Source organism: Gossypium hirsutum, chromosome D11, assembly GCF_007990345.1.
Source record: "Gossypium hirsutum isolate 1008001.06 chromosome D11, Gossypium_hirsutum_v2.1, whole genome shotgun sequence".
Lineage (NCBI taxonomy): Eukaryota > Viridiplantae > Streptophyta > Magnoliopsida > Malvales > Malvaceae > Gossypium > Gossypium hirsutum.
The window spans coordinates 62,804,395-62,828,438 of record NC_053447.1 but is presented as its reverse complement, the minus strand read 5'-3'; the positions used below and the strand labels follow the sequence as shown (position 1 = coordinate 62,828,438).

General features: G+C 32.3%; 3 protein-coding genes across 4 annotated transcripts; 2 read left to right on the top strand and 1 right to left on the bottom strand.

The window, feature by feature from the left end:
- The first annotated feature begins 2,881 nt into the window (after window positions 1-2,881).
- LOC107927261 (uncharacterized) lies at window positions 2,882-8,564 on the top strand. Its single transcript, XM_041104764.1, has 12 exons — window positions 2,882-4,102; window positions 4,324-4,428; window positions 4,615-5,697; window positions 5,783-5,839; window positions 6,179-6,221; window positions 6,311-6,405; window positions 6,513-6,686; window positions 7,080-7,243; window positions 7,349-7,427; window positions 7,658-7,786; window positions 7,864-7,991; window positions 8,089-8,564. Exons 1-12 carry the CDS (start codon window positions 3,014-3,016, stop codon window positions 8,375-8,377), a joined length of 3,435 nt encoding a protein of 1,144 aa, XP_040960698.1. The 5' UTR covers window positions 2,882-3,013; the 3' UTR covers window positions 8,378-8,564.
- A 2,946-nt stretch (window positions 8,565-11,510) lies between these two features.
- Window positions 11,511-14,305, top strand: LOC121223384 (protein NOI4). Of its 2 annotated transcripts, none has more exons than XM_041104767.1 (3): window positions 11,511-11,757; window positions 13,636-13,818; window positions 13,932-14,305. In XM_041104767.1, the coding sequence occupies exons 1-3, from the start codon at window positions 11,752-11,754 to the stop codon at window positions 13,974-13,976; spliced, it is 234 nt and encodes a 77-aa protein (XP_040960701.1). In that variant the 5' UTR covers window positions 11,511-11,751; the 3' UTR covers window positions 13,977-14,305. The 2 variants fall into 2 exon arrangements, with proteins under 2 accessions (XP_040960701.1, XP_040960700.1); XM_041104766.1 differs by having other exon boundaries at window positions 13,636-13,822.
- A 2,262-nt stretch (window positions 14,306-16,567) lies between these two features.
- LOC121223383 (KH domain-containing protein At5g56140) lies at window positions 16,568-20,772 on the bottom strand. Its single transcript, XM_041104765.1, has 7 exons — window positions 20,543-20,772; window positions 19,631-19,716; window positions 18,468-18,613; window positions 17,792-17,911; window positions 17,598-17,714; window positions 17,266-17,409; window positions 16,568-17,177 (listed from the first exon to the last, which is right to left on the bottom strand). The coding sequence occupies exons 1-7, from the start codon at window positions 20,662-20,664 to the stop codon at window positions 17,028-17,030; spliced, it is 885 nt and encodes a 294-aa protein (XP_040960699.1). The 5' UTR covers window positions 20,665-20,772; the 3' UTR covers window positions 16,568-17,027.
- Window positions 20,773-24,044: the final 3,272 nt, after the last annotated feature.

The following is a 24,044-nucleotide window of genomic DNA, read 5'->3' as shown; positions in this document are numbered from 1 at the left end:
TGGCTCTGATACTACTAAATGTAACACCCCAAACCTGGCCTAGATGTTATGGTTGTATTTGACGATGTCATATGGAAGTGATTTTGAAAACAAAGCTAACTCGATAAAAACCTTTAATTACTTTTTTTATTTCAAACATATGTTCAATTAGTCAACTTGCCTTGAAATGTATTAATTTAGCAGAAGCTTAGAAAAATGTCGTGTTTTGAGAAAATAGTTTATATTTTAAAAATAATAATAATTAATGTGAAACCATTATAAAAATATGCAGGTTAAATCCAAAAACTCAAAACCAAAGCCAGACAATTAAAACCTCTATACAGTCTAAGAAAATACAACTTAAAAGAAACCATAAAACAAAATAAACCAGTGATAATGTGTGGTCACCATCAAGTCCTCCACTGCACCAATCCGCTTAGTTCTGTGGATTACCTGTACAGATTAAATAGAAAAGAGTGAGATTACGTAAACTCAGTGAGTAACCCCACAGAATTAAGCATGTACATAATAGAAAATCAAAATCAGACAGATACAGATTTGGGCTTAAGCCTATTACAGATACAGATATACATATGAAAATCAAAAATCAGAATCCTACTCCCATCCTCTACACACCATCTCCGTCCATCCCTACACACCATGTGAGGTTTAAAACACCCACCCAGCCCTACAAACATTAATGTACTGATGCAGTACATACCAAATATAATGTAGCTATGCTGCCAGATAATAGGCTATAAAAGCATTTCAGAACACTTCCTCCATATGTATAGATATATTATCCCAACCCCAATATTAGATATAAAATATTCAGTTTCAAACATACAGAATAACCATACTCACATGCTTACATACGAATATAACATGAATATACTATCATACTCAGTATAGAATATCAGTCAAATAGATTATAAAGTTTAGGGTTTTGTTAGCCCTTACCGACCTTACAATATGCCCACAGTTGTTTGGAACGACCCATGCAATCCTAGGAAAAAATTTAGATAAATGGGCTCACACGCTCGTGTGGATAGCTCGTGTACGCCCACATGCCCTGATTGGCCTAGCCCAGTTATCACAAAGGCTATGTGGCTTGCTCGTGTGGCCCACCCGTCTAATCTGCCCTAGCCCGTGTGGCTCACACAGCCACACCCTAGCTATCACACAGCCTTGTCGTCTCACACGGCCAACCACACGGTCGTGTGGCATCGACAGTGGGGTTTTTTGGCTTTCGTTGAATCTCATTTTTTTACGTTTTAGGTACACACCTGGTATTGTTTCAATGCAAAAACACTCCTAAGGCCTTCAGAATCGCTTACTTCAACACATCAAATGATAAACTACGATCCTATAGGGGTAAAATCACGATCTCCTCAACTCGCTGTTGCCCAAACAAAGGTATAACCCAAATCAACGTTTGGAAAAGAAACTTCAAGTTACAGAATAAGAAAATCCCACTTACCAAAATGATTAATGAACCCCGAGGAATGAAGTACAAATTGAAAGGGCAAAAAAAAAGGGACTGAAAAGAAAGAACAGATTTTGGAAGCACAGAATAGGGAGGAGAGCAAGAAAAATCACGTCAAAATTTTGGGAAAAACCAAATTTTGAAAAAAAAAAGAAAATAATAATAAGAAAAAATAAAAAATGTAATAGCACATCCCTAAATTCACTCTCCTACTAACTCACTTCTCAGAATTATAGTCCAATCGAAATTCTATCTGATAACCGAGCAAAAATAATACCCACGCTCACGCAGGAATTCAAACACTAAACCTGCAGCACAACACAACACACTCTTACCACTCAAACCAACAGGCTCATTCTAATATGAGATTGTAGGCACTTAAATATAAGCCCGCTGAACAGAGATAGGGCTTAATCCCAAAAGAACAAAAATTTGCTAAAGCTAGGGCTTGAGCTTGGGACTTCCTACACACACCCAGAACACTTAACTACTGAAGCAAATACAAATATTTGTGTCCAATATTCATAGAAGCAGAGATAAATAAAAAGTTGGGGCGTTACACTTATCTTTCTTAGAACGCTTGCCATTGCTGAAACTCCACAAGTCACTAGCAATTTTTCTTGGGGAGTGCGTGACTCTTCGTAAGCTTATTAATTTGTTTCTTTTTTGAGAATATTTCAAAATAATAAATTATTTCAAGAGTCAGTTTGGACCCGTATTGTATTGAGTTTTATTTGTTTTTCATTGCTTAATAAGTCTTCACTTTTAGAAGTTTTTGTTTGTTCTTATGGCATTTTTTTAGTTTTACACTTTTACTTATGCATGTAGTATTGCTTTTGGAAGTAATTTTAGGGATAGTTATGTCATTGTCCTCGCCAGTTCAATGGATGCTTAGTTCTTTTATGGATTTTGCCCACCTGCCGTTTTAGACCATTTAGGACTCATTTTCTTATTGTGATAGTTACTTGTAATCGCACTATATATGCCGTGCTTGAGTTGTGATAAAACCAGTTATTAACGTGTCGTAATATTCTACTGATGTTGAGGCTAAAGTCTTTGTTGTGTTGATGGAGCTTGTCCTTTATCGCCGACGATGAATATTTATTATATTTTCTTTTACTCGAATTATATCATCCCATTCATAAAACTAATTAATAAGTTCTCCATTTAGAAAAAATAAATTCTCGGTTAAAATTTAAAATTAGTTTATATGCAAAAACCAAAGCTATGTAAGCTTAATATTTTAATTTAAAGATTTGGGCTTTGAATTCATAACCTGAAATCATATGGTATCTTTTCCACCTAATGATTACTTTCAATCTATCCGCTTCAATTTTTTATTTTATTTTATTTTATTTATTCGCATTCCATAAAATTCTTTAAAAGTTACTGCCTTTCTGTGGGTTATGTATAGATACTGAACGTCTTCCCATCACACAAGAAATTATCCTTCCCTCCTTTCCCTCACACAATACAATTCCCTTCATTTTTCCCATTCTCTTTCTCATTCTTTAATCTTAAATTTCTACATTTTCTTTCTTCTTTCACATGGATATCATCATACCTCCCTGCATTCATACATCCTTTATACGACTTACGGAGACTAAAGAGAGTCGCTGTGAAGAATGTGGAGGGCAAATCTCTGGTACTGCCTTTACTTGTATTTGGTGCAAGGTCTGGAAGCACATTTCATGTGCGGATAAACTGAATCGTGATCTGCCTCTTGAGATTATTCACCCCCTCCACTTGCAACACCGACTTCAACTACAATGGGATTATTTTAGCGATTTTATTTGTGATAAATGTTTGTATCTATCTACTGGCTGTGTATACAAATGTTCTTCATGTGATTTCAGTCTTGATCTCACATGTGGTTCTTCGATCAGTGGTCAGCTGCCTAAAGATCAAGAGCCATTGAGATTTAAAGATGGAAAGAAAAAGACAATCTTCCACTACAGCCACCGTCACGAGCTGGGCTTCTTCAAATATAGGAAGGTACGCGAAAAAGACTATGATTGTTTTTGGTGTGAAAAACATCTACTGCCATCAGAAGTGTGCTATGGTTGTACAATACATGAGTTCTATCTCCATCAGGTGTGCGGTGATAAGATACCCAGGAGACTTTCTGATCATTCTTTTCATCCTAAGCACCCTCTTCGCTTAACCTATACATACGAAAATCGTAAATGCAATGTTTGTTCAGAGAAGTGTGATACTGCTACCCCTTTGTACGTGTGCGAGATTTGTAGCTTCCGTCTTGATTTTCACTGCGCTAAACTCTCGCCTTCCCTAAAACTTGACTGCCACCATCACCTTCTCACTTTTTTCGAAGATTTTAATCAGAGAGGTGAGGAAGGGCAAGATTCATATTGCAAAGCATGTGGCAAGCATTGTGATGGTGCTAGCGTTTATCGCTGTGTGCAATGCCACTTTAGTCTCCATTTGAAATGTGTTGTACCATCTTCAGCTACGCATAAATATCACAGACATCCACTTACCATGATGAAATTGATCAAAGAAGATGATTCTGAAAAATATTATTGTGATGTTTGTGAGAATGAAAGAAATCCGAAAGATCCCGTGTATTATTGTCGAAGTTGCACATTCATAGCTCATATTCAATGTGTACTTGATCAGGTAATAATCATTTTTCACCCTTTAATTTAACTTTCGTAATCAGACGTAAGATTTATAATATTTATTGATGTCTTTGATTTTCTTTTTAATTTTTTTCTTTTTTTAAAAAATATTTCTTTGAAAAAAAAGTAAATTAAAAGTTAGTAGTAAACATATGAGCTACATTTGTGAAGCTCTCCGAGTCTAGATGAAATAAATATTAATACATGTTTGGTTTATAGGATAAAGTTGCATCGGGAAAGCTACCATCCTCCTCAACCCCGCCCATGGAAAACAAAGTTTTGTTTGTGGAGCAGAATGAAGGGAGTCATGTCATCCGCACTCTGGTTTGCAACTTTATTATGAATATGTTACAATATGGTTTTTCTCTAATGATTTTATTAATAACTAATCACTTGAACAACTACTCAAAAAACTTAACCCAACTTTTTATGTAATTATATTTCTTAATTAAGAAATGAGTTTGCTCATTCTCTGATTTTTTTTCTTTTCGTTTCTTTGTAAATGTACAGAGTTTGTTTCGACCTATCATCCACCCTCACCAGATGTATGAAGTAACTGAAGAGTTAAAAGGAGAAAATTATTGCAGCGGTTGTCGTATGGTACTTAATGGTTCAAGCTACTTCTGCAAGACATGTCCTGATTTTTACCTACATGAAAAATGTGCTAAATTGTCATATGAGATACGACACCCTTTTCATTCTAGCCACCCTCTTAACCTCTATACTTCTAGGGGTCCTCAGTTAATTGCATGTGAAGAGTGTAGAGACATTTGTGATGGCTTCATATACTTTTGCGAGCAGTGTAATTTCAAGCTTGATATGAAATGTGCAGCTCTAACAACTCATAAAATCGGGGTTTTAGAAGAGAAAATGACGGGTAGAGTAACTGAGTTGCACCATTTCACCCACCCCCATAAACTTGTCCTTACCAATTGTAATGACCCTAACCATAAAAGAGAATGCAACATTTGTAGATTGCAAATCTTAGGTCCAGCCTATTTTTGCCCTGAGAGCTGCACGTATATACTTCATGAATCTTGCCTTAGGTTGCCACAAAAGATTCGAGTCCCATTTCATCCAAATCACATGTTGGTTGGTCGCCTGCTCCCTACTCGTCAACGGTGTTATGCTTGCACTTTGGAATTACTCTCAGATGACTTTGTATATAGCTGCGAACATTGTGACTTTAACCTCCATGCTATATGTGCTAATTCCTTAAGGCGACCATTGAAATGTGAATTTCACCTGAATGTTCTTTATTATTTTGGGAGAAATCATAAATCACTCTTTGATTCAATATGGCGTGGAAATTTCCATTGTGCAGTATGTGATGGAAGTTATGAAGAAGAGCCCTTTTATCGTTGTCTAAAGTGTGATATCAAATTTCATTTGAAATGTGTTCATATACCATATACTGTGAAATCCAAATATCATATTCATCCTTTAATCTTAAAGGATTCTTTTATAGAAGATGATTCTGGAAAGTATTACTGTGATTTTTGTGAGGAAGAAAGAAATCCAAATGATGATATATACTATTGTGAAGAATGTAATGGTCAAACAATCGCTCACATAGAATGCGTGTTGGCTCAAGTAAGTTAATTACATACTTAATTTTTTTTAAATATAAAGGTCCAGTATTTGTTTGCTCTAACATGATATACGCTCTTGCTGTTAGGTAGAGGATAACATAGAGATTAGGAAGAACATTCACGAAGAGCGTTTCCGAGAAGAGGTCAGTTTTCCATTTTTATTTAAACATTTCCAAATTAGAAATTTAGTTGATTGGTTCTTGTAAGGTCAGTTTAGTGGTTGGATTACAGTTTAGTTGTTGGGATGTGCATGATAGTTGAAGCAGAAGTAATTGCAATAGTGTAGTGAAAACTGGGATCCTTTATTTCAAAGCAGAGTTGCTATGAATAATTAACATGCTTATTTCTTTAATTTTTGTTTATGTCATAGTTGTACCTCATCACCATCTTCGTGAATTATTTGCATGATATGTTGATTGGTTCTGCTTCTGACTTGATTGAGCATTGGGTTGTTCTTATCATGTTCCACTCCTTGACTGCAGCTGGAAAATTTGGTTGCCAGGTTCATGAAGTTTCTTTCAAATGGTGAGAAAATTCTTTTGCAATAAAATTTATTTAAATAGTGATATAAAGTTTGAACTATTTACTTTGATATCTTTTGCAATTTATTACAGAATGTAGACCACCTATTGAGGAAGTGATTCAAGCCGGAGTGGTTCCTCGCTTTGTTGAGTTACTTGGTTCCCCAAGTGATTATGTCCGTGAGCAGGTATGCATATGAAATAAAATTATTCCAATATCATTTAATTTTACTTGGCAAAAGCTTGCATGAATATTTTGTAATCTTATATCATTCTTTTTTGTTTCGAAATTCAGGCTGTCCTGGTATTGGGAAATATTGCTGCTGTTTCTCTTGGATGTCGTGATCTTGTCCTTGGACATGGCGCTTTGCTTCCATTGTTGGCTTTGTTGAATGAACCTGTTTCACGTTCTATGCTGAGAAATGCTACATGGACACTGTCAAGGTTTTGTAAGCCCCCCTTTGATCAGGTTTGACCCTAAGTCCCTTCTTTTTTTACTTGCTAAATCATGAATATATTAAAAGCAACTGCAGTAACAATTTACAAACTGAAAGAATAAATATCGCTTTATAATATAGTACAGCGGACCTTGTTTTCACACCAGTTCAGCCTCGGGTGCAAACTTCTGGGCATATTTCCATTTAACACAAATGATATCATCGATTTATTGCTTTACAGTGCAAAATCATTGTCATTAATCTTTCAAATCGAATCTGGTGGGTTGTTTGTCTGATATCTAAACAATGCATTGCTATGCACTACTAACATTAAACTAGAAAGCGAGATAAATTGCTTGGAGGCTTACGAATGTTTAGTTTAAATTGATTTTTGTCTTACTGATTATCCTTTATTTACTATTCAGGTTAAGCTTGTACTCCCTACATTAGCCCGTCTTATTCATTCAAAAGATGAAGTCGTCTTAGCTAAAGCATGTAGGGCACTCTCATATCTTTCTGATGGCACAAATGACAAAATCCAAGCTGTTATTGAAGCAGGTGTACTTGGGCGTCTGGTGGAACTTTTAATGTGAGTTAGACTATTTTTTTGTTGATTGACTCTGAAATCTATTCTATTTCTGAGCTATTTTGTTTGGTTTCTTGACCCAAATCATAAATTTTTGGACTTTCACAGGCACCCTTCTCCTTCAGTGTTAACTTCTGCTCTTTATACAGTTAGAAATATTGTTACTGGAGATGATGTGCAAACTCAGGTATTAGACACTTTGTTTAATTAGTTTTTCCCTTTTAAATGATCTTACTAAAATATGTATATTTTGTCATTTATCCTATCTTTTTTCTCTCTTTTTTTTTTTTTTAATAACTAGTTTTCTCACTAAAGCCACATTTATACCCTCTCTTACTTGGACTAAAGATTGTTTGGGTTTAGTTGTTAAAGATGATCTTTTTCTCTCATTTACGGGCAAACCTTGTTGCTATGCAGTGTGTCATAAGTCATCAGGCATTGCCATGCCTTTCAAAACTTTTGACAAATAATTATGAAAAAAGCATCAAGGTGGTTGCTTGCTGGATAATCTCAAATATCACAGCAAGAAATGAAGAGCAGATACAGGTATCAATTTGGAACCTAAGGTTTTATTTGCGTTGATTTGTACAATGAAATGATGGGTAATGGTATGAATTTTACAGGCTATAATTGAAGCTAATATTATTGCTCCTCTAGTTCATTTGCTTCAAAATGCTGAAATGGATATTAGAAAACAAGCTGGAAAAGCCATCTCAAATGCTGCATCTGGTGGGACTCATGATCAGATCAGGTACAAAAATGGTTTCCTATATTATTGTTTAAGGGAATCATGACTTGGTAGAGCATGAATGATAAACTATCTCATCTGGGCATGTCACATATTTCAGATTCCTTGTAAGTCAAGGGTGCATCAAGCCATTGTGTGATCTTCTCTACTACGCCGATCCAGAGGTTGTTAAAGTTTGCTTACAAGGGCTTGAAAACATTCTCAAGGTAGGAGAAGCTGATAAAAATATGGGCATTACTGGAGGAGTGAATCTCTATGCACAAATGATTAATGCTGCAAAAGGTCGAGAGAGTATAGAGTATTTATGGTATGATTACAAGAAGGAGATTTATGAAAAGACTCTGAAAATTCTCAAGCTTCTCAAACAGAGTTCCATTTTGCAGGGGTGAACTATCTGTTTCTTCCAAGGGATTCATTGAAGATCTTAAGATATTAGTAATCAAGACTTATTCTAATCTTGTGAATAAAAACGATGGACCAAATAATTATATTTATGGCGTTGAATTCTTTATAATTATTGTGTGGCAACCAATCACAGCTTTAATTATTGAAATCACAAAGTTAAGATTAAAAATACATATGCCTCAAGCCTTCTTTACACTTTGCTAATGTTAGCATACATCCAGCCATGTTTCCAAATAAAGAAGGAAAAAAAAGAAGTAATTTTGTAGTAATTTTTTTTTATAAAAGGAATTAAAAAATTATGATTAAACTATTAAAATAATCATTTTTGTTTGCCTCAGGTTATATTTAGTCACTTGTGTTTGAAATGTGTAGTCGCTTACATTGTCATTTTGTTACAAAATGGTCATTCTGTCGTTAAGATATGCTACCTCCCAAACAGCGGTCCGACATGGTAGTTAAAATAGTTTTAAATGTCAACATGGATGTCCAGGTAAGTAAATTAATTGATTTTTTAACTAAATAAATTTAATTAACTAAATTTTCTAAACTAATTAATGAAAAATGGTAATCTGGTTTCCCGAAATAATCAAAACCAATGCATCAAATTAATCCTTGAACTGAAAAAAAAAAAAAAACCCTTAGTCTCCTTCTTCTTAGTTTTCGTTTTCATTTTGACTGAAAAAACTATTCATTTTCATAGTTATCTTTGTTGAATCGAATAGTAGAAATCAAATTGAGTGCTCCATCAATTGGTTGAATTTTTTATTCAAAATGGAAGAATAAATGATCAATTCAATGGACGGTCCAAGTATGGATTATAGTAAGTAATGGGATTTATTTTTTTCCTTTACCTGGGTTTTGGATTTAAATATTATGATTTTTTTTTTTTGCAAAAATGTGGTCCATCTTTTAATTTTTTTTTTAGTATATGTAACTGGCAAAAAAGACATGCATGTTTTATATTTGTTTATTTATTTATTGTGGGCAACCACAATAGCAAGCATGTATAGAGGTTAGTGTATTCATTTTCTTCTTTTTCTTCTTCTTCTTCTTCTTCTCTCTAATTGTAACACAAAAAAAAAAACAATTGTTCGTTCTCTTTAAACCAAAGAAAATTGGGTTTTAGGGCAAAATTTTATATTCCATTGGCATTTAAAACTCATTTTAACAATCACCTTAGACTATCGTTTGGGAGGTAACAAATCTTAGCGGTAAAGTGGCTATTTCGTAACAAAACGGTAACGTAATTAACTAAAACGTAATGTTTCAAACATAAGAGACTAAAATGTAACATGAGTCAACTAAAAGTAACTATTTTAATAGTTTACCCAAAAATTATCACATTTTTATTTATTTTTTATTTTTCTAAAATCAGAGTTTTTAATCTAAAATTGAAAAACTTTGTTATGGTAGGATAATTATCTATACATTAATCCTATTAATTTTGATTATTTTCTAAAATTGAGTATAAAATTAATTCAATAATTTACATTAATCTTTAAATTTAAAAATATTTTAATAAATTTATGTAACACCATTATCCCGTTTTCGTTGCCAAAATAGGATATAAGATGTTACGCAGTCAAGTTGGAACAGTTAATAACAATTTATGCTCAAAAATCAATTCAACACCATAATCACAAGTAATATTCAATATGAAAAAGGTCATTCAGTTTCGGCCTTAAATCAAGCTTTCGAAGCTCAAAAAAAATAAATTATGGACATTCAGGGACTAATTCAGAACATTTAGGAAGAAATTTAAAATTTTCAAGTCAAGGGTCACACGGCCGTATGTCCAGGCCGTGTGGTAGAACTCAGCTCGTGTGGCTCTAACATGGTCATGCGACTATCCCAGACGTTCGTGTGCATGGATCGTGTAACTCTCTGATTTGGATCACACGGCTGTGACGTAGGTCGTGTGTTGGCTCGTGTAACAATCGAATTACCCTCACATGGCCATGTCGCAGGACTTGTGTCTACCCGTGTGAAACTGCACCTAAACTACTTTTACACACGCTCTGAGCACACACTCGTGTAGGTTTCCTATGTGCTTCACACGGCCATGTGACAGCCCGTGTTTCAGGCCGTGTGTGCCCAAAAGAATCCAATTCCATAAGTCAATTTTCACCCAAATGCATAAGTACCTAAAACACATTCAATCACATAATTACATAGACCAAAACCAACTTCAATCACTCTCAAACATGTCAATAAACTCAACCAAGTGTTATCATTAACATCTCAATACATACTCTCATTTTCTTTTCCATTTGCAACTCAAGTAGATTTTATAAACATACCATAACAACCATTGCATTACAACTTTGAGTTATCATATAACCTAGCATTTCATACCCTTAACTATTAGTCCCATGTAGTATCATGTTGATTCTCATAAGTAATTAAAAACACATCATAGCATAACATCTTACTCAAACTAAGTAATTGACATAAGTTATACATAGGGTCCTAATATATGTCATATACCAAAACCGAGAATCAAAATCTATCAAGGTTCCTAGATAGTGTAATCTTTGACGTTGACCCGATCTTCTTATTCTTCAAAACGTAATCTACAAAATGAACCAAATACAAGTAAGCTTGAATGAGCTTAGTAAGTTCGTTTATAATTCAAATAAAATTTCCAATCAAACACTAAAAACATTCAAATAAATGTTTCCCAACAAATTAAAAATAAATTAAAAAGTCTTACTTAAATAACACTATCATAACTGCAACTTAACAAGCAAATGCCTATAAAATAATAGCAAAATTAACAATAAAACAAGAGTTATGCAATATCCAAATAATAACAACAGAATAGTATTAGCACAACAATGAAAAAAAAACAACAGCAAAATAGTACTTTTTCTTTTTTAGTAAATTTGGGTCGGACCAGACTCGGGCTAAAAAACCGTACTCGAGGCTTGGCCCTTTTTTAAATATATATTATTTTTTTATCTAATTCTATTTTTTGAATCTATATTTTTGTCGTCCAATAAAACTAACTATTTAATTAGGGTTAAAAAATAAATTCAAATATATTTACTTATTTGTATTTATATATCAGCAATTATTAGTCTTAAAAAACCCAACAATCTATCATCAAGCCGTCTGCCAGTTCATCTTATCGTTTCGTTATACTTAACGGTGTCATTAACGCCTCCGGTTCGATTCCACCAATTCCCCATTCCGGTTTATCCGTTAAAACTAACACTGGTTATCCCCTCTCCGACCATTCTCTTTTTCTCTTTCACATTTTCCTCCCAAAAAATTCCATTCCATTCTATTGAATATCTTCCAATCAATATCTCTCTTTCTTCCATCACAATAAAAAGTTTCTCTCTGTTAAGAATTCATGTCGGTAAGCAAATCTTTTTGGGTTTTTTTCCTCTTCCATTTCCTGTTTAAATTTTTTATAAAATGTTTAATTTTTGTTGTCTGATTAAAGTTACTTTTCTTTTCAATGGATACGAGCTTTGGGTTGTTGTGATTCATATATTTTATCGGCTCTTTTATTCTGGGTTTTTAATTGTTTTTCCTTTTTGTTTTTTCTTAAAGAATAAAGATCGATTTTGTTGCTGATCAAAAGTTTCTTTGGTTATCATTTTGGGCAAGGTTTTTTTTTATTGATTAGAATTGTATACTTCTTTTTATCATTTTGTTTTTGTTTCCTTTGATGGGTTTAGGTGGAAGTTGGTTTTGAGCCTTTTTGTCTTTTGTTTGATTGATGAATTGAATACCATTTTAAGCAATTCACTTGTGTGATAACATGGTTTATGGTTGGAATTATCTTTCTTAAAGGATTGAAAAGAAAATGCTTTAGAAAATATGTGAGTTTTTTAATGTACTACTAATTTTGTTATGGATATTCATTGAAGTTTGTTCCTTAAGAAAATTAGCTTTTGCTGGGTATTTTCACAGGGCATTTTGTTGTTACTTTGGAAGTATTTGATATTCTAATCTGGAAATGGAAGCTTGTTCTTCAATGTCATGGCCTATACATATGATCAAATTCTGAAAAGTATACGAATTTTTCATATCGACCTGTTGATTATTCAATTCACCCTCTCTAAGTTTCCTTATCGGGTATAGGGCAATGTTAGTTTTCGAAATGTCTAAGTTATGCTTGGATTCCCATGATATTATTTTGGTTTTCGATTGTTAGTTTATGCCGATTCAAGTTCGACGTTTTGGCAGATTCTTTTTCACCTCCTTTTTCAAGATAATTTAAGCTTTTACTGTATCTTTCAAATTATTTGGTTGTGTTTTTCTGTAGTGTATTTTTATATCCTTTAATGGTGTTGCGATTCGTGTAATTTGTTGTATTGCCGCTATCTATGCATGGCTATTTCTCATTTTCCTACACACTTAACATCTCCCTTCAATAAAAGTTGTCTCAAGTGAATGATTATTGATTATACAGTAGCTTAAAACAGGTATCCATGAATCATTTATGATTAGTCTTAGGGCAGGTTCTCTTTCGGATTGCTTTACGTAAGTGATCATTAACCGGTGTTTGGTTAATTTAAACTATGCCATCTATTTAGGCCAACAACGGGCTGTAATAACTCAAATTGCAACATGCCTTTTTACCTGACTGCTGTAAGATTCCTGAATAGATTTCAATACAAGCTCGGCTGAAATTACTTCTGTTTGCCCTATTGCAAAACATCCCGATTGCTTTTGCTTTTATTAAATGAAATTTACTTTAATCGTGTTGAAGCTGAAGTTATGTAAGAGCTGTACGGTATCTAGCAGCTATCATTTAGGAGCTTTGTTGGCATTTAGAGATAAGTTGCGTGTGGTTGCTTGCTAGTTCGGAACAGAATAGATCTACTCTTGTTCTATTTGAAGAAACCATAATTCTATAAAGACCTAGAAAGTGAAAAATATCTTCCATGGTTATGCTAATAAGTACGGTAACCTATATGGAAAACAATGAAGAGTTGTTTGTAATATCCTGGTTTTTCCCTTTATTAAAGTTTGGAATCATCGAGGTAAGTAGTTTGTTAGTGCTAACAGTTCTGTTGTCTGACTTTCCTAGTTGGATTTTGGACAAATAATTCTATGCTTGGAGCTCTTTTGTCTGTACAACTTTTTATTGGATTGTTATGACATGCAACTCGAGATGTGAATCTTGACGGGCTTTAATTTTGTTGCCTTGATGTTTTGTCTCTCTACCTTACTTTGGTTACGAGGATATTGACGGGAGCATTTTACTTCTCTTTTTGTTCAACAGGACCAGGGTAAACCATTGCCGAAATTCGGTGAATGGGATGTCAACGATCCTGCATCAGCCGATGGATTTACGGTGATCTTTAACAAGGCAAGGGATGAGAAGAAAACAGGTGGCAAACCCGAGTCACTGGAAAAAGCTGACACTCATGGTAAGCCTGGAGCCGACCCCAACAAACCCCAATCCGTAAGTAATCTCTAACCGACTTAGCACGCATACATCTGATGGTATAATAACAGCTTGCTCGAACATAGCAATAATAGATTTCTCTTTTAACTGGGTGTTATTTTTCATTTTAGAAAAAATGGCTTTGCTGCGTTCAAGCCCCGCAGGCGGAATCTTGAAGAACTCATGCCGATATAAGAGCTTCCACTGCATGATGAAGCCCCCACCTTATATCCTAAACAAGATAGGGATGAATGGGGGGCATTTGATAAAGCTCTTTTGGGATTGGATTTGATTTTTGGTTGTAAAAATTTATGTTGTGGTGAGATAAAAGGGAGCAAAGAAGAAATGCACTTACTGTATTTATATTTGTATGTAATGATTTGGTAGGCTGTTATGAAAAGTTTGGGTTATCATTTTTCTTCTTTGTGATTGCCTTATAGCTTGTATTATAAAAGCTGTGTAGAGAGGTGGTGTGCTATACAAGTAATTGGTGTGTTTTACAAAAGGGAAGTTTTCTTCTTTTAATTTCATTTTCACTTCTTCTTTTTTTTTTTTTTGGCTTTTTCTTTCCAATTTATTGTCAATGAAAATAACTATCAAGTTTAGGGATGTGGATTCAATTTTTATATAACTCTCAATTATATTTAAAATTTTAATATCTTACCCTCAAAAACTAAAATTTTCAACTCTGGAATTATTAAATATATTTTTATATTATATTAATATTTACAAGGTTAAATAAATAAATATTACAATTTTTTTTAATAAAAATTCAAGATATTTGAGGTGTATAAAAAAGTTAAAAGTTCTATAGAAGTTAAAAAAAATTAATTGAGTTTAAAATTGGCATAATAACAACTTTGATCCTCAATATTTATATATTGCTTCAATTTAGTATTTGATTTATTAATATCTAATTTACCTTAATCTTGCTGAAAAAAATTGTAAAATTAATTTTCTTAATTGAACAAAATAATGTAAAGAAAATCAACAAAGAACAGCCTCAACGCATTCCCCTCCCCTAAACCACTATTAAGATGAAATCGAATTAGGGTTTTATAGTCCTCAGATGAAAATTAACATGACTTGAAATTGAAGACATCACCGGCAATTGAGGTTACCCTCATAATGAGGATTGCTTTCAAGCTTGAGTCCATATTCCAAACATTCAAAATGAAGGAAAAAAGGTAAAAGAATTTGGAAGATTTTTAAGAAGAAGAAAAAACAAGGGCCATACCAGAAGAACATGTGATTCTGAGGGGTAAATGGAGTTGGTGAAGAGGACAACCATAGGGTTTCGATACCGATTTTCGATTAAGTAATATAAAAAAAGTTAATGGTTAAATAAATGGTGCCCAAAGCTATGGAACTTTGGCGTGATTCTTTTGTCGAAATGGGGTAGCTTTTTATTTATTCTTTATGGTATATTTATTTTTCTACTTTATATATAATATTTTCAGTCAAAATAAAATAAAATAAGTTTTTTTTTTTTTACGTCTAGTAACTCTTCCTTAGCTAGGCTTGGGCGCATAGAAAAAATGTGCTCCTCGTTATTAAATCAATATATTTACTCATGGTAATTGTAGCTTCTCGGAAGAATCGACGATTGCATTACTAAGGCAATTGTTAGTACTAGTACATCTGAAAATTCATCATTGGCTGGTTGTGAATAGGCTCGAGACTATGGAATATTTTAAATACCTACACCGAGGTATTGACAGTGATTCTCAAATATCACTGAACAAAATATGATACGATGAGATAAAATGTAATAAAAACAAAGACATAGGGAACGAATTACCTACTCTTAACAATCAAAGCGAATACTTCGACTCTGACATTTTAAATTTTTAAATTTGGAACGAATCAAATCTCCTTAAATAGAATTGAAATCTACGACCATCAATTAACAACTATAGTTTTAGCTTCAACACTAATTTAGATAGATGGCGATTACCTACAATTTTTATACAACACATTATACAGCCGATTTAACCATAAAAATGAACTTCAAAACAATATTATTTATATTTAAATTTTATTTTGTATTGAAATGTAATTTTTTTTAAAATTTCATAATAACATAGTTAAATTTATTATTAAATTATATGTATAAAATTTTACAATCATGTTTGCATGAATAAAAACAATACATATTATACGCTTTTCAATTAAAACATAATTAATTTAGTACGAGTAAAAAAAACCTAATTTTAAGTAAATCACCTAAATGGATGGTCAAACCTACAAAAACACAAGCACATGTAATAAAATTTTAACTAAAGTAATTTTAAAAAATTTAAGATTTAATCTTATCCTTTAAAAAATAAATCTTGTTTTTTATTTAAAAATCTTAATTCAACCCTAAAATCAAAAATATTTTCTGTCAAAATTTGTCCTAATATGACCTAAAATATAATTAACAAAAAATAATGATTGAATTAAAATTTTTGTTTGCTGAATTTTTAACTTCTAAATATAATGATTTAAATCTCAAATTCTATGCAACCGATATTTTTTTGAACAATCTCATTAAATGTTCAGATTATATCTGCTCTTTTTCACACAATACTTAAAATTACTTATAATTTCTTTCTAGTTCATAAATAAGAAGATAATGCACTTCATCACACTCAAATTGATATACTCCTGTATTGACAACAATGCACCAATAATTCAGTAGTCTCACTAGATATTTTTAGGGTAAAAAAAAAATTACTATTGGTGGACTTGTATAGATTACACTACAATAGACTACAATACAATACAATACAAACCATACCTTTAATTTCCTCGCATTTACTTTACATAGGTCCCTTCACTTCAAAACTGTCAATTATTACAAAGCTTAACTATAATAAGAAGACGAGCTAATAATACCACTACAACCTACATACAGCTATTTTTATCTGTTTCAACCAACATGCAGAATGCAAAACCCGAAACCCCGAAAATGAACGCACACCCATTGCTCACTGTGTAAAAATAATACTAGCATTTAACCTCTCCCAACACACACAACATAAACACACTTCATATATCAAACAAATAAGTTAGAACAACCTAACTTAACTGGCACACAACAGTAACAGTGCCCATGCCAGTGCCCCGATCGTGCATGGAGGCATTTGCCTATATATAGCCAATACCTGCAATGTCCGGGAAAACTGCTGGCTTACGGCAGACACTAAGACACAAGCTCCAACAGGCCTCGAGAAGGGATCCTTTTACCCCCTAGTCTTTGCTCGCTTCATTCCGAGGCTGTTTTGGAAAGGGGATAAAGAACCAGACATTGGAGAGCCTTCCTCACGAAGTGTACCATTCAGCATTGCTAGCTCTCGCAGCTGTTGTTTCTTATAGAAATCCTGGGATTCATCCTGTTTTTCAAAAACAATATAAAAAAAAATTAAACAAAAAGATATGCATAATATTAGTATTATCACAACACAAGGAAACTTTACTCACAGTAGGCTTCAGCAAATCTTCAAGTATCTCGCGTGCTTGCATTAGGCGAGCATCAACTATTTCAACGGGTAATTCTGCCTCAATTAGGATATGAAGAGGTTCATTCAGATGTTCATACCCAGGTTTTCCTCTCATCATTTCCTCCTTCACAAATTTTAAGACATAATAATTCATTTAAGTGGTATCCATATTGGTAACTGCTAAAAAGTTTAGGGTTTACATATTCGATAGGTTTCACTTTCAACAAAATCTTTGAAACATGATCACATATTTACCAAACTTATTTAATGAGCAATAATTACACATAATATTGCAAGGCAAAGGACCATTACCCTAGCAGGATCTTTAATACTGCCCCGACCTCTTATAAGGACACGGCACTCCGTATTTGCCTCCACACGCTTAAGAGAGTTGCCCCTAGGACCAAGGAGGCGGCCAACAAAATTGTACTGCGATATTAAATTAGTTTAGATACTGAAAAAATAAATCTTCTAAAATCACTGTTAAGATATGAGTTCATTCATACGTTAGGATACTTGTCGACAGGAATATCCACTCTGATTGTTCTCTTAACAATAAGACCGGAAGAGCCACCTTGAGAATTCAGCCAGTTCTCCGCCAAAGAGGGTTGTACTAAACCAGGCATCTGGTACCATAATATTCAAGGCTTTGTTAAAAAAATAAAATAAAACATATTAACTCATTAATGCAAATGTCTCAAAACTCCCATCTGCACTTTGGGGGGGACATAAAAATGACAGTGTAGTTATCAATGTCAGCAATAAAGTACACAGCGGAGAGAATAACCCTCTTAACGGAACACCTAACATGCACTGTCTCGCACTCGATCAACATTTCAGGCTTCCATCCTAAAAGAACTGAAGCTTAACACCAAATAAGACTACGAGTAACTATCATCCCCCACAAATCTGATTCTATCTTGACAATGATAAAGACCCAGGAAAACAATGAGTTATATAATTAAAAGCAACAGCCTGAAACATTTTCTATGGTAGAGTTAGTTTTCAGGACTTCTTCATGTTAGCCTCAGATTGCCTGTCATAAGAGAAACGACAATACAAGCTAGATTTCAAATAAAGGTTCAGTTAGCATGAAAATATAGTAAAGTAATAAGTCAGGAATACCTCTTAAAGCAGTAAAATTAGATGGTACAGAGTTAGGTTAATGGTTAGTATCCATACTTCTGATTGAAACTGTGACATCCATCTGTTCATATCGGCTCCTCCATTTGAAAATGTTCCTCCAGAAGCCAGGGGGCTAGCTTGTTCAAGCCCATTTTGACCTAAAACTGATGCATTCCCCAACAGTGTAGTTATACGCAAAATTTCTGCTCCAAAAATGTCATTTTCAAGAATAAGATGTACCGGTCAGCATTTGTTAAGAAATCAGTTAGCAGTCACCACAAAATGGAGAGACCAAACGCAATGTTAATTTAGTCAGTTAAATATCAACTCTGGCTTCATAAATTAAGCTACTCTTCCAGTTAAATGCAATCTAGAAACAAAAGAAAGATGTGGAATTTTATTTTGGTTTACTTTTAAGTCATTAATAAATATTATTACATTAATTAAAAAAGAAACACTAATTAGTTGACTGCCACCAAATATTAGCACATTGTTGCAAGACAGCTTTTATAGAATAGAAAAATAGAAAAACTGAGCAAGCACCTATTTTGGCCAGAAGTTGGCAACTAATGTCTCTCACAACTAACCTAAAGAACTAAATATTACTGGGAAGTTCCCCACTCAATTCCCAAGATGAATACCGGCAGAATCACTGGCTTTGCCCTCTGTAACTCTTTCTTCATATCCATTTCTTCCTTCACCACAGTTAGTGAGGTTCAGAAACTTCCTTTTTCCTCCCTCTTTATCCTTCACTTCCATCGTTTCCTAAGATATGTCTAAGTATCCATTGTTACATTTACATAGAAGGCCACCAAAGTTCATGTAAGATTCATCATATTAGTTATTTAAACTATTTTAGAACCATAGTTTCTCTCATGTAATGATTGCTCTACCCAAAAAAGAAAATGAAAAGAGTAAGCAAGTATTCCATCGTGGGCTAAAAATTGCAGGTAGTCATATACCTCAATCACAGTTCCACCCAAGTCTTAGTAATTGTCAGTACTATCTACAATTTTCATGACACGCGAACCATGATTTCATTAGCGTGAGTGTTAGTGGGCTGATCCTTAATTAGCATTTCCAGTCAGTTACTCATAGAATTAGTATTTGGCAATTAACAGTTAGCCTCAAGTCGTTGTTTTAGTGATGACAAGGAGGGAGGGAGATATTGTCTGCATGATTTTGACAAGAAAAAAAAATTGCTACTTAGAGGAACTCACCTTGGTTCAACAGTCTACAGGTATGAGGAATCACTGTCATAAATGGACTAAGCTTGTAACGCTCTGCCAGTAACTCCGAGAGATATCTGCAAACGAAAAAATAAAACCATCAGTCCTTCTAAACAAGGTAAATCAGTCCTTCTAAACAAGGTAATGTTAAAGTTGGACAGAAACCGTCATTAATGAGAGTTTCAAACAATCCCCAGTTTTTTTAGCTTCGATTCAGGGGATGGCAATGGATATTCATCATCTGAATCTGCTTTCATATTGAGGATAATAGATTCAGATTCTTATGTCCATTATCTAAATTTACTTTACTTTACTTTATAGATCTCCAACATGAATCCATTAACTGCTTCACTTTTAAATTTTTTTAAATAAAATCTTATTGGACTTATTAAATTTGGATATTTAACAGATTTCGAACTTCGATTTTCCAAAAATTACAGATACCTGACCTGCTGTCATCACTTTTCAATTCAGTACAATTATATCCGGATCACAACTTAAACAGCAACCCTAACCCCCACACACATACAACACTAGAAATTCATCAGTTCGTAAATTTTAACTGATCTGATATTAAAATCATAACATCAACAGAAACTCAAACGAAAAAGCATAATCAGTTCAAAAACGAACGATCAAGCTCTAGATCTAGGAGATTTCAGCAGAAATGTGCTAGAAAAAGCAATTTTAACAGTAAGCTAACCAAATTACAAGAAAAAGAGAAAGATCAAAGGCAAGATCACTCCATTAACCGCAAAGAAACAAGCAGATGATGCAGATGCAACAGGATCGGAAGGGAAAAGGAGAGTAAAAAAAACGAAGATCGCAAGAGGTTAGATTAAAAATAAATGCAAGACTATGAGGGGATAAGAAAAACAAAACAAAAAAAAAAGAATAGCTTACTTCTCTTGGTCAAGGAGAGCGGCGGCGGCGGAACGAAGGCCGGATAGATGGGGAGAGTGAGGGGCGGAAGGCGACGGAGAGAAGGCCATGTATCTGCCTCCGCCACCGACCGATGAAGTCATGAGTTTAGGAGAAGGATGCGTAGTTCAAGAAGGAAGTGCTGGTGGTGGTTCTATATGGTTTCTCCCTTTATAAACCTATAGGAAGCATAATATAATATAATATAATATAATATAGTATAGGTTAATGTTTATATATGGACTAGATTTTTCTTTTGAATTTAAATTTTCAAAAATAAATGTTATTTTAAACAAGAATTTGAAATTTAAACACTATAAATTTGAGGAAATTTTTATTTTACTTTTGTTAATGATTTTAATGCTTATAATTGATCGAGTAAATCGGATACCAATTTATTTAGTAAATTTATTAAAATATTTTTCTGTAATTAAAAAATATTAATATTACCACTAAATCAAAATTTTATTTTAATATAAAATTTATATTTTAATTTTGTTAGGCATACTTTATTACTTTCGTTGATTTTTTTTATTAGGTGTGATTGTTCACTTAAAAAAACATCCCTTTAATAAAATTTATTCAAAGAATTATTTTTGGTCTGCGAAATATAGTGAGCTCAGGAGTACAATTACATATGAGAAAAGTATTAGTACCTTCACATGCCCATTAGACCAGATCATGAGTCGGGTCACCCGCTCAAGTCTAGGCCTGCTTGAAAAAGTGAGAGGGTTTGGACAAAAATATAGGCTCAAAAAATGGGCTTGAACAAAAATAAGGCACATTTTCTAAATGGTCCAAGCCTCTAATAGGATTTTTTTTACTCGGGCTCGGCCCGACCCTAATCAGTTGTTTTGCTGCTATTTCATTGCCATTTCACTGTTGTTTTGTTGTCATTTTGCTATTATATTGCTACTATTTTATTGTTTTTGCTTTGAAAGTATAACTCTTATTTTATTGTTAATTTTGCTCCTATTTTAGAAGTATTTGCTTGCTAAGTTGTAACTATGTTAGTGTTATTCAAGTATAAAGATTTTTTTAATATGTTTTTAATTTGTTAAGAAACATTTATTGTAATATTTTTAGTGTATTTGATGTATTATACTTTTTAAATTTATTTTTATATAAAAAATAATCTAAAAAATAATAATACAGGTGAGCTGATTCGGGTTCAGGTTTAGTATTTTTAATCTAGATCGAGCTTGAGTAGAATTTTAGACCCATTTTTAGGGTTAGACTCGACCTTAAAAAATGGGCCTAAAATTTTATATCGGTCCAACCTATAATCAGGTCTATTGTCCATTAAAAATGGAACCATTTATTCAAGTGTTAACTTTAAATTTGATATCTAATAAATAATTATTATTGTCATAAAAAAAAACCAATTTATTGTTAAATAGAGTTGATTGGCATAGGCATTGTTGTCACTGCATGTAGGGGTGAGCATTCGATCGAGTTAAGTCGAATCGAGTAATAAAATTTCGAGTTAGTCGAATTGATGAATCCTATTTTAACAACCGAACTCAATTTGATTTTTTTTAATTGAATCGAGTAAAAAACTTTTAGGTCAAGTCGAGTTAATGATCTTATTATTTATACTCAATGTTGCGTTTACATTGACCGATTTATTTAACTAGTAGATAAAGTACAATATTATTTAACTACACAAACAATATAATGGTTTTGCTTTTAACTTAATGGGTAAGCACTTATAAAAACGACGTAGTTTTGTTCTTATTTGGATTTTAGAATAATTTAAATTGTGTAATTCATATTCAAGTTGATCCGATTAACTTGAATAACTCGAACTAATTAATTCAAAATTTAAATTCTTTATCGAGTTTTACGAATCAAATCGGATATTACTCACCCCCAAATGTAAGAGAACATCCTCATATTTAAGAGTTGGGAAGTAACTATGAATAATTCTAGACATTCTGTCGAAAAGAACAGAGATAATCAAAACCTATAATAAAATTATTAAAAAAAATTTCAAAATCCCTATATCATTAAATAAATAAAATTAATTAACATATAATATTTTTTTTCAATAAAATTTGATTGATTCAACTTTTAAAATAAATATTAATTAGTTGACTATTACAACCACTACAATAAATTTATTTCCATCCAAAGACTATTGGATACTATACATAATTATAAATAAAATGAAGATTCTCTAACACGTGTTTTACCATTTTTTTTATAATATAAGAAATAGTTAAATTTCAATTGTGTTCCTTTATTTTACTTTTAATCTTTATATTTTATTTTTTAAATATTTTAGTCCATATATTTTCACAATGTTTTTCGTTAATCGAAGTATATTACATCGTTAAACTTTTTAATTAAAATATTTTGTGACTATATATAATTGGTCTTACTTTCTTTTACAATATAAAATTATGGTTAAATTTTAGTTTTGATCTTTATATTATGTTAAAATTTGATATTTATTTCATATACTTTAATTTTTGATATATTTTAATATTTATACTTTTATAATGTCATTAATTAATCTAAATAGTTAACATTATTAACTAATTCAATTAAATTGATGATGCCAATTTTTTTTAAGACACCATTCCAACGAAAATATTTATTTTATCATGACGAGTTCGAATGAGTAATGAATTTTATACATGTTGAATTTATATTATAAAATTATTTGTTGCACATATTAATAAAAATTAATACCAAATATAATTATATAGCTTGATAATAATAAATCTTAATTTTAGAAATATGTTTATTTCATGATTTTTAATCTCATTAATATTAGCTTCTTTATTATTTCATATAGTTTTCAATAAAATAAACATAATAATTTAACCTTTTCAACATCAAGTGGTAAGTGTTATCTGCTACTTATTGTATTATAATTTTTTTTTTTTGAAAATTTTGAATTTAAGTGAAAATTTAGTTATAATTTTCAAATACATTAAAAAAATTAAATATAGGATACTATTATGTTTAAAATTTTAATAAAATGGAAAAACATATAAAATTGGTAGTATTAAATAAATGCTAACATATTTTTAAATAACTTAATATATAGATATGAACGAAACGTGAATCTAAACTTTATGAAAAATAGATTCTTTGACTAGATGCTCCTTGTAAGATCAATAGAAAGAAATGCTTCAAATGGTAAAGTATCATAGAGATCACTGTACATTTTAACCTTTTACTTAAAAAATAAGTAAATTAATCCCTATACGTTGAATCAAAGAGCAAATCAGTCATTTACTTCATGTTAACGTACATGAACCAATTTTAAAAAGAGAAATAGATTAATTCTTTTAACAAAATAATCAGTTTATTCTTTGATCTAAGATACAAAGATTAATTTGCCCATTTTTTAAGTAGAATGGGCAAAATACAATCTGCCTTTTAATACAATGACCTCCTTAGTTCTTTTACCCTTCAAAGTGTATTTGATAAGAAAGTTTACAGTAGAAAATAAAGGAGTAGCAATTACTTC

Excerpts from the sequence above, each read along its gene's own strand:
- LOC107927261 (XM_041104764.1), top strand. The coding sequence starts at position 3,014 with ATGGATATCATCATACCTCCCTGCATTCATACATCCTTTATACGACTT. Across the intron at positions 4,103-4,323 it reads TTCAATGTGTACTTGATCAG|GATAAAGTTGCATCGGGAAA; the intron begins GTAATAATCATT and ends TTTGGTTTATAG. Across the intron at positions 7,787-7,863 it reads GAAATGAAGAGCAGATACAG|GCTATAATTGAAGCTAATAT; the intron begins GTATCAATTTGG and ends TGAATTTTACAG.
- LOC121223384 (XM_041104766.1), top strand. Across the intron at positions 13,823-13,931 it reads CAACAAACCCCAATCCGTAA|AAAAAATGGCTTTGCTGCGT; the intron begins GTAATCTCTAAC and ends TTTTCATTTTAG.
- LOC121223383 (XM_041104765.1), bottom strand. The coding sequence starts at position 20,664 with ATGACTTCATCGGTCGGTGGCGGAGGCAGATACATGGCCTTCTCTCCG. Across the intron at positions 19,717-20,542 it reads GCTCTCCTTGACCAAGAGAA|ATATCTCTCGGAGTTACTGG; the intron begins GTAAGCTATTCT and ends TTTCGTTTGCAG. Across the intron at positions 17,715-17,791 it reads CTGTCGACAAGTATCCTAAC|TACAATTTTGTTGGCCGCCT; the intron begins GTATGAATGAAC and ends TTAATATCGCAG.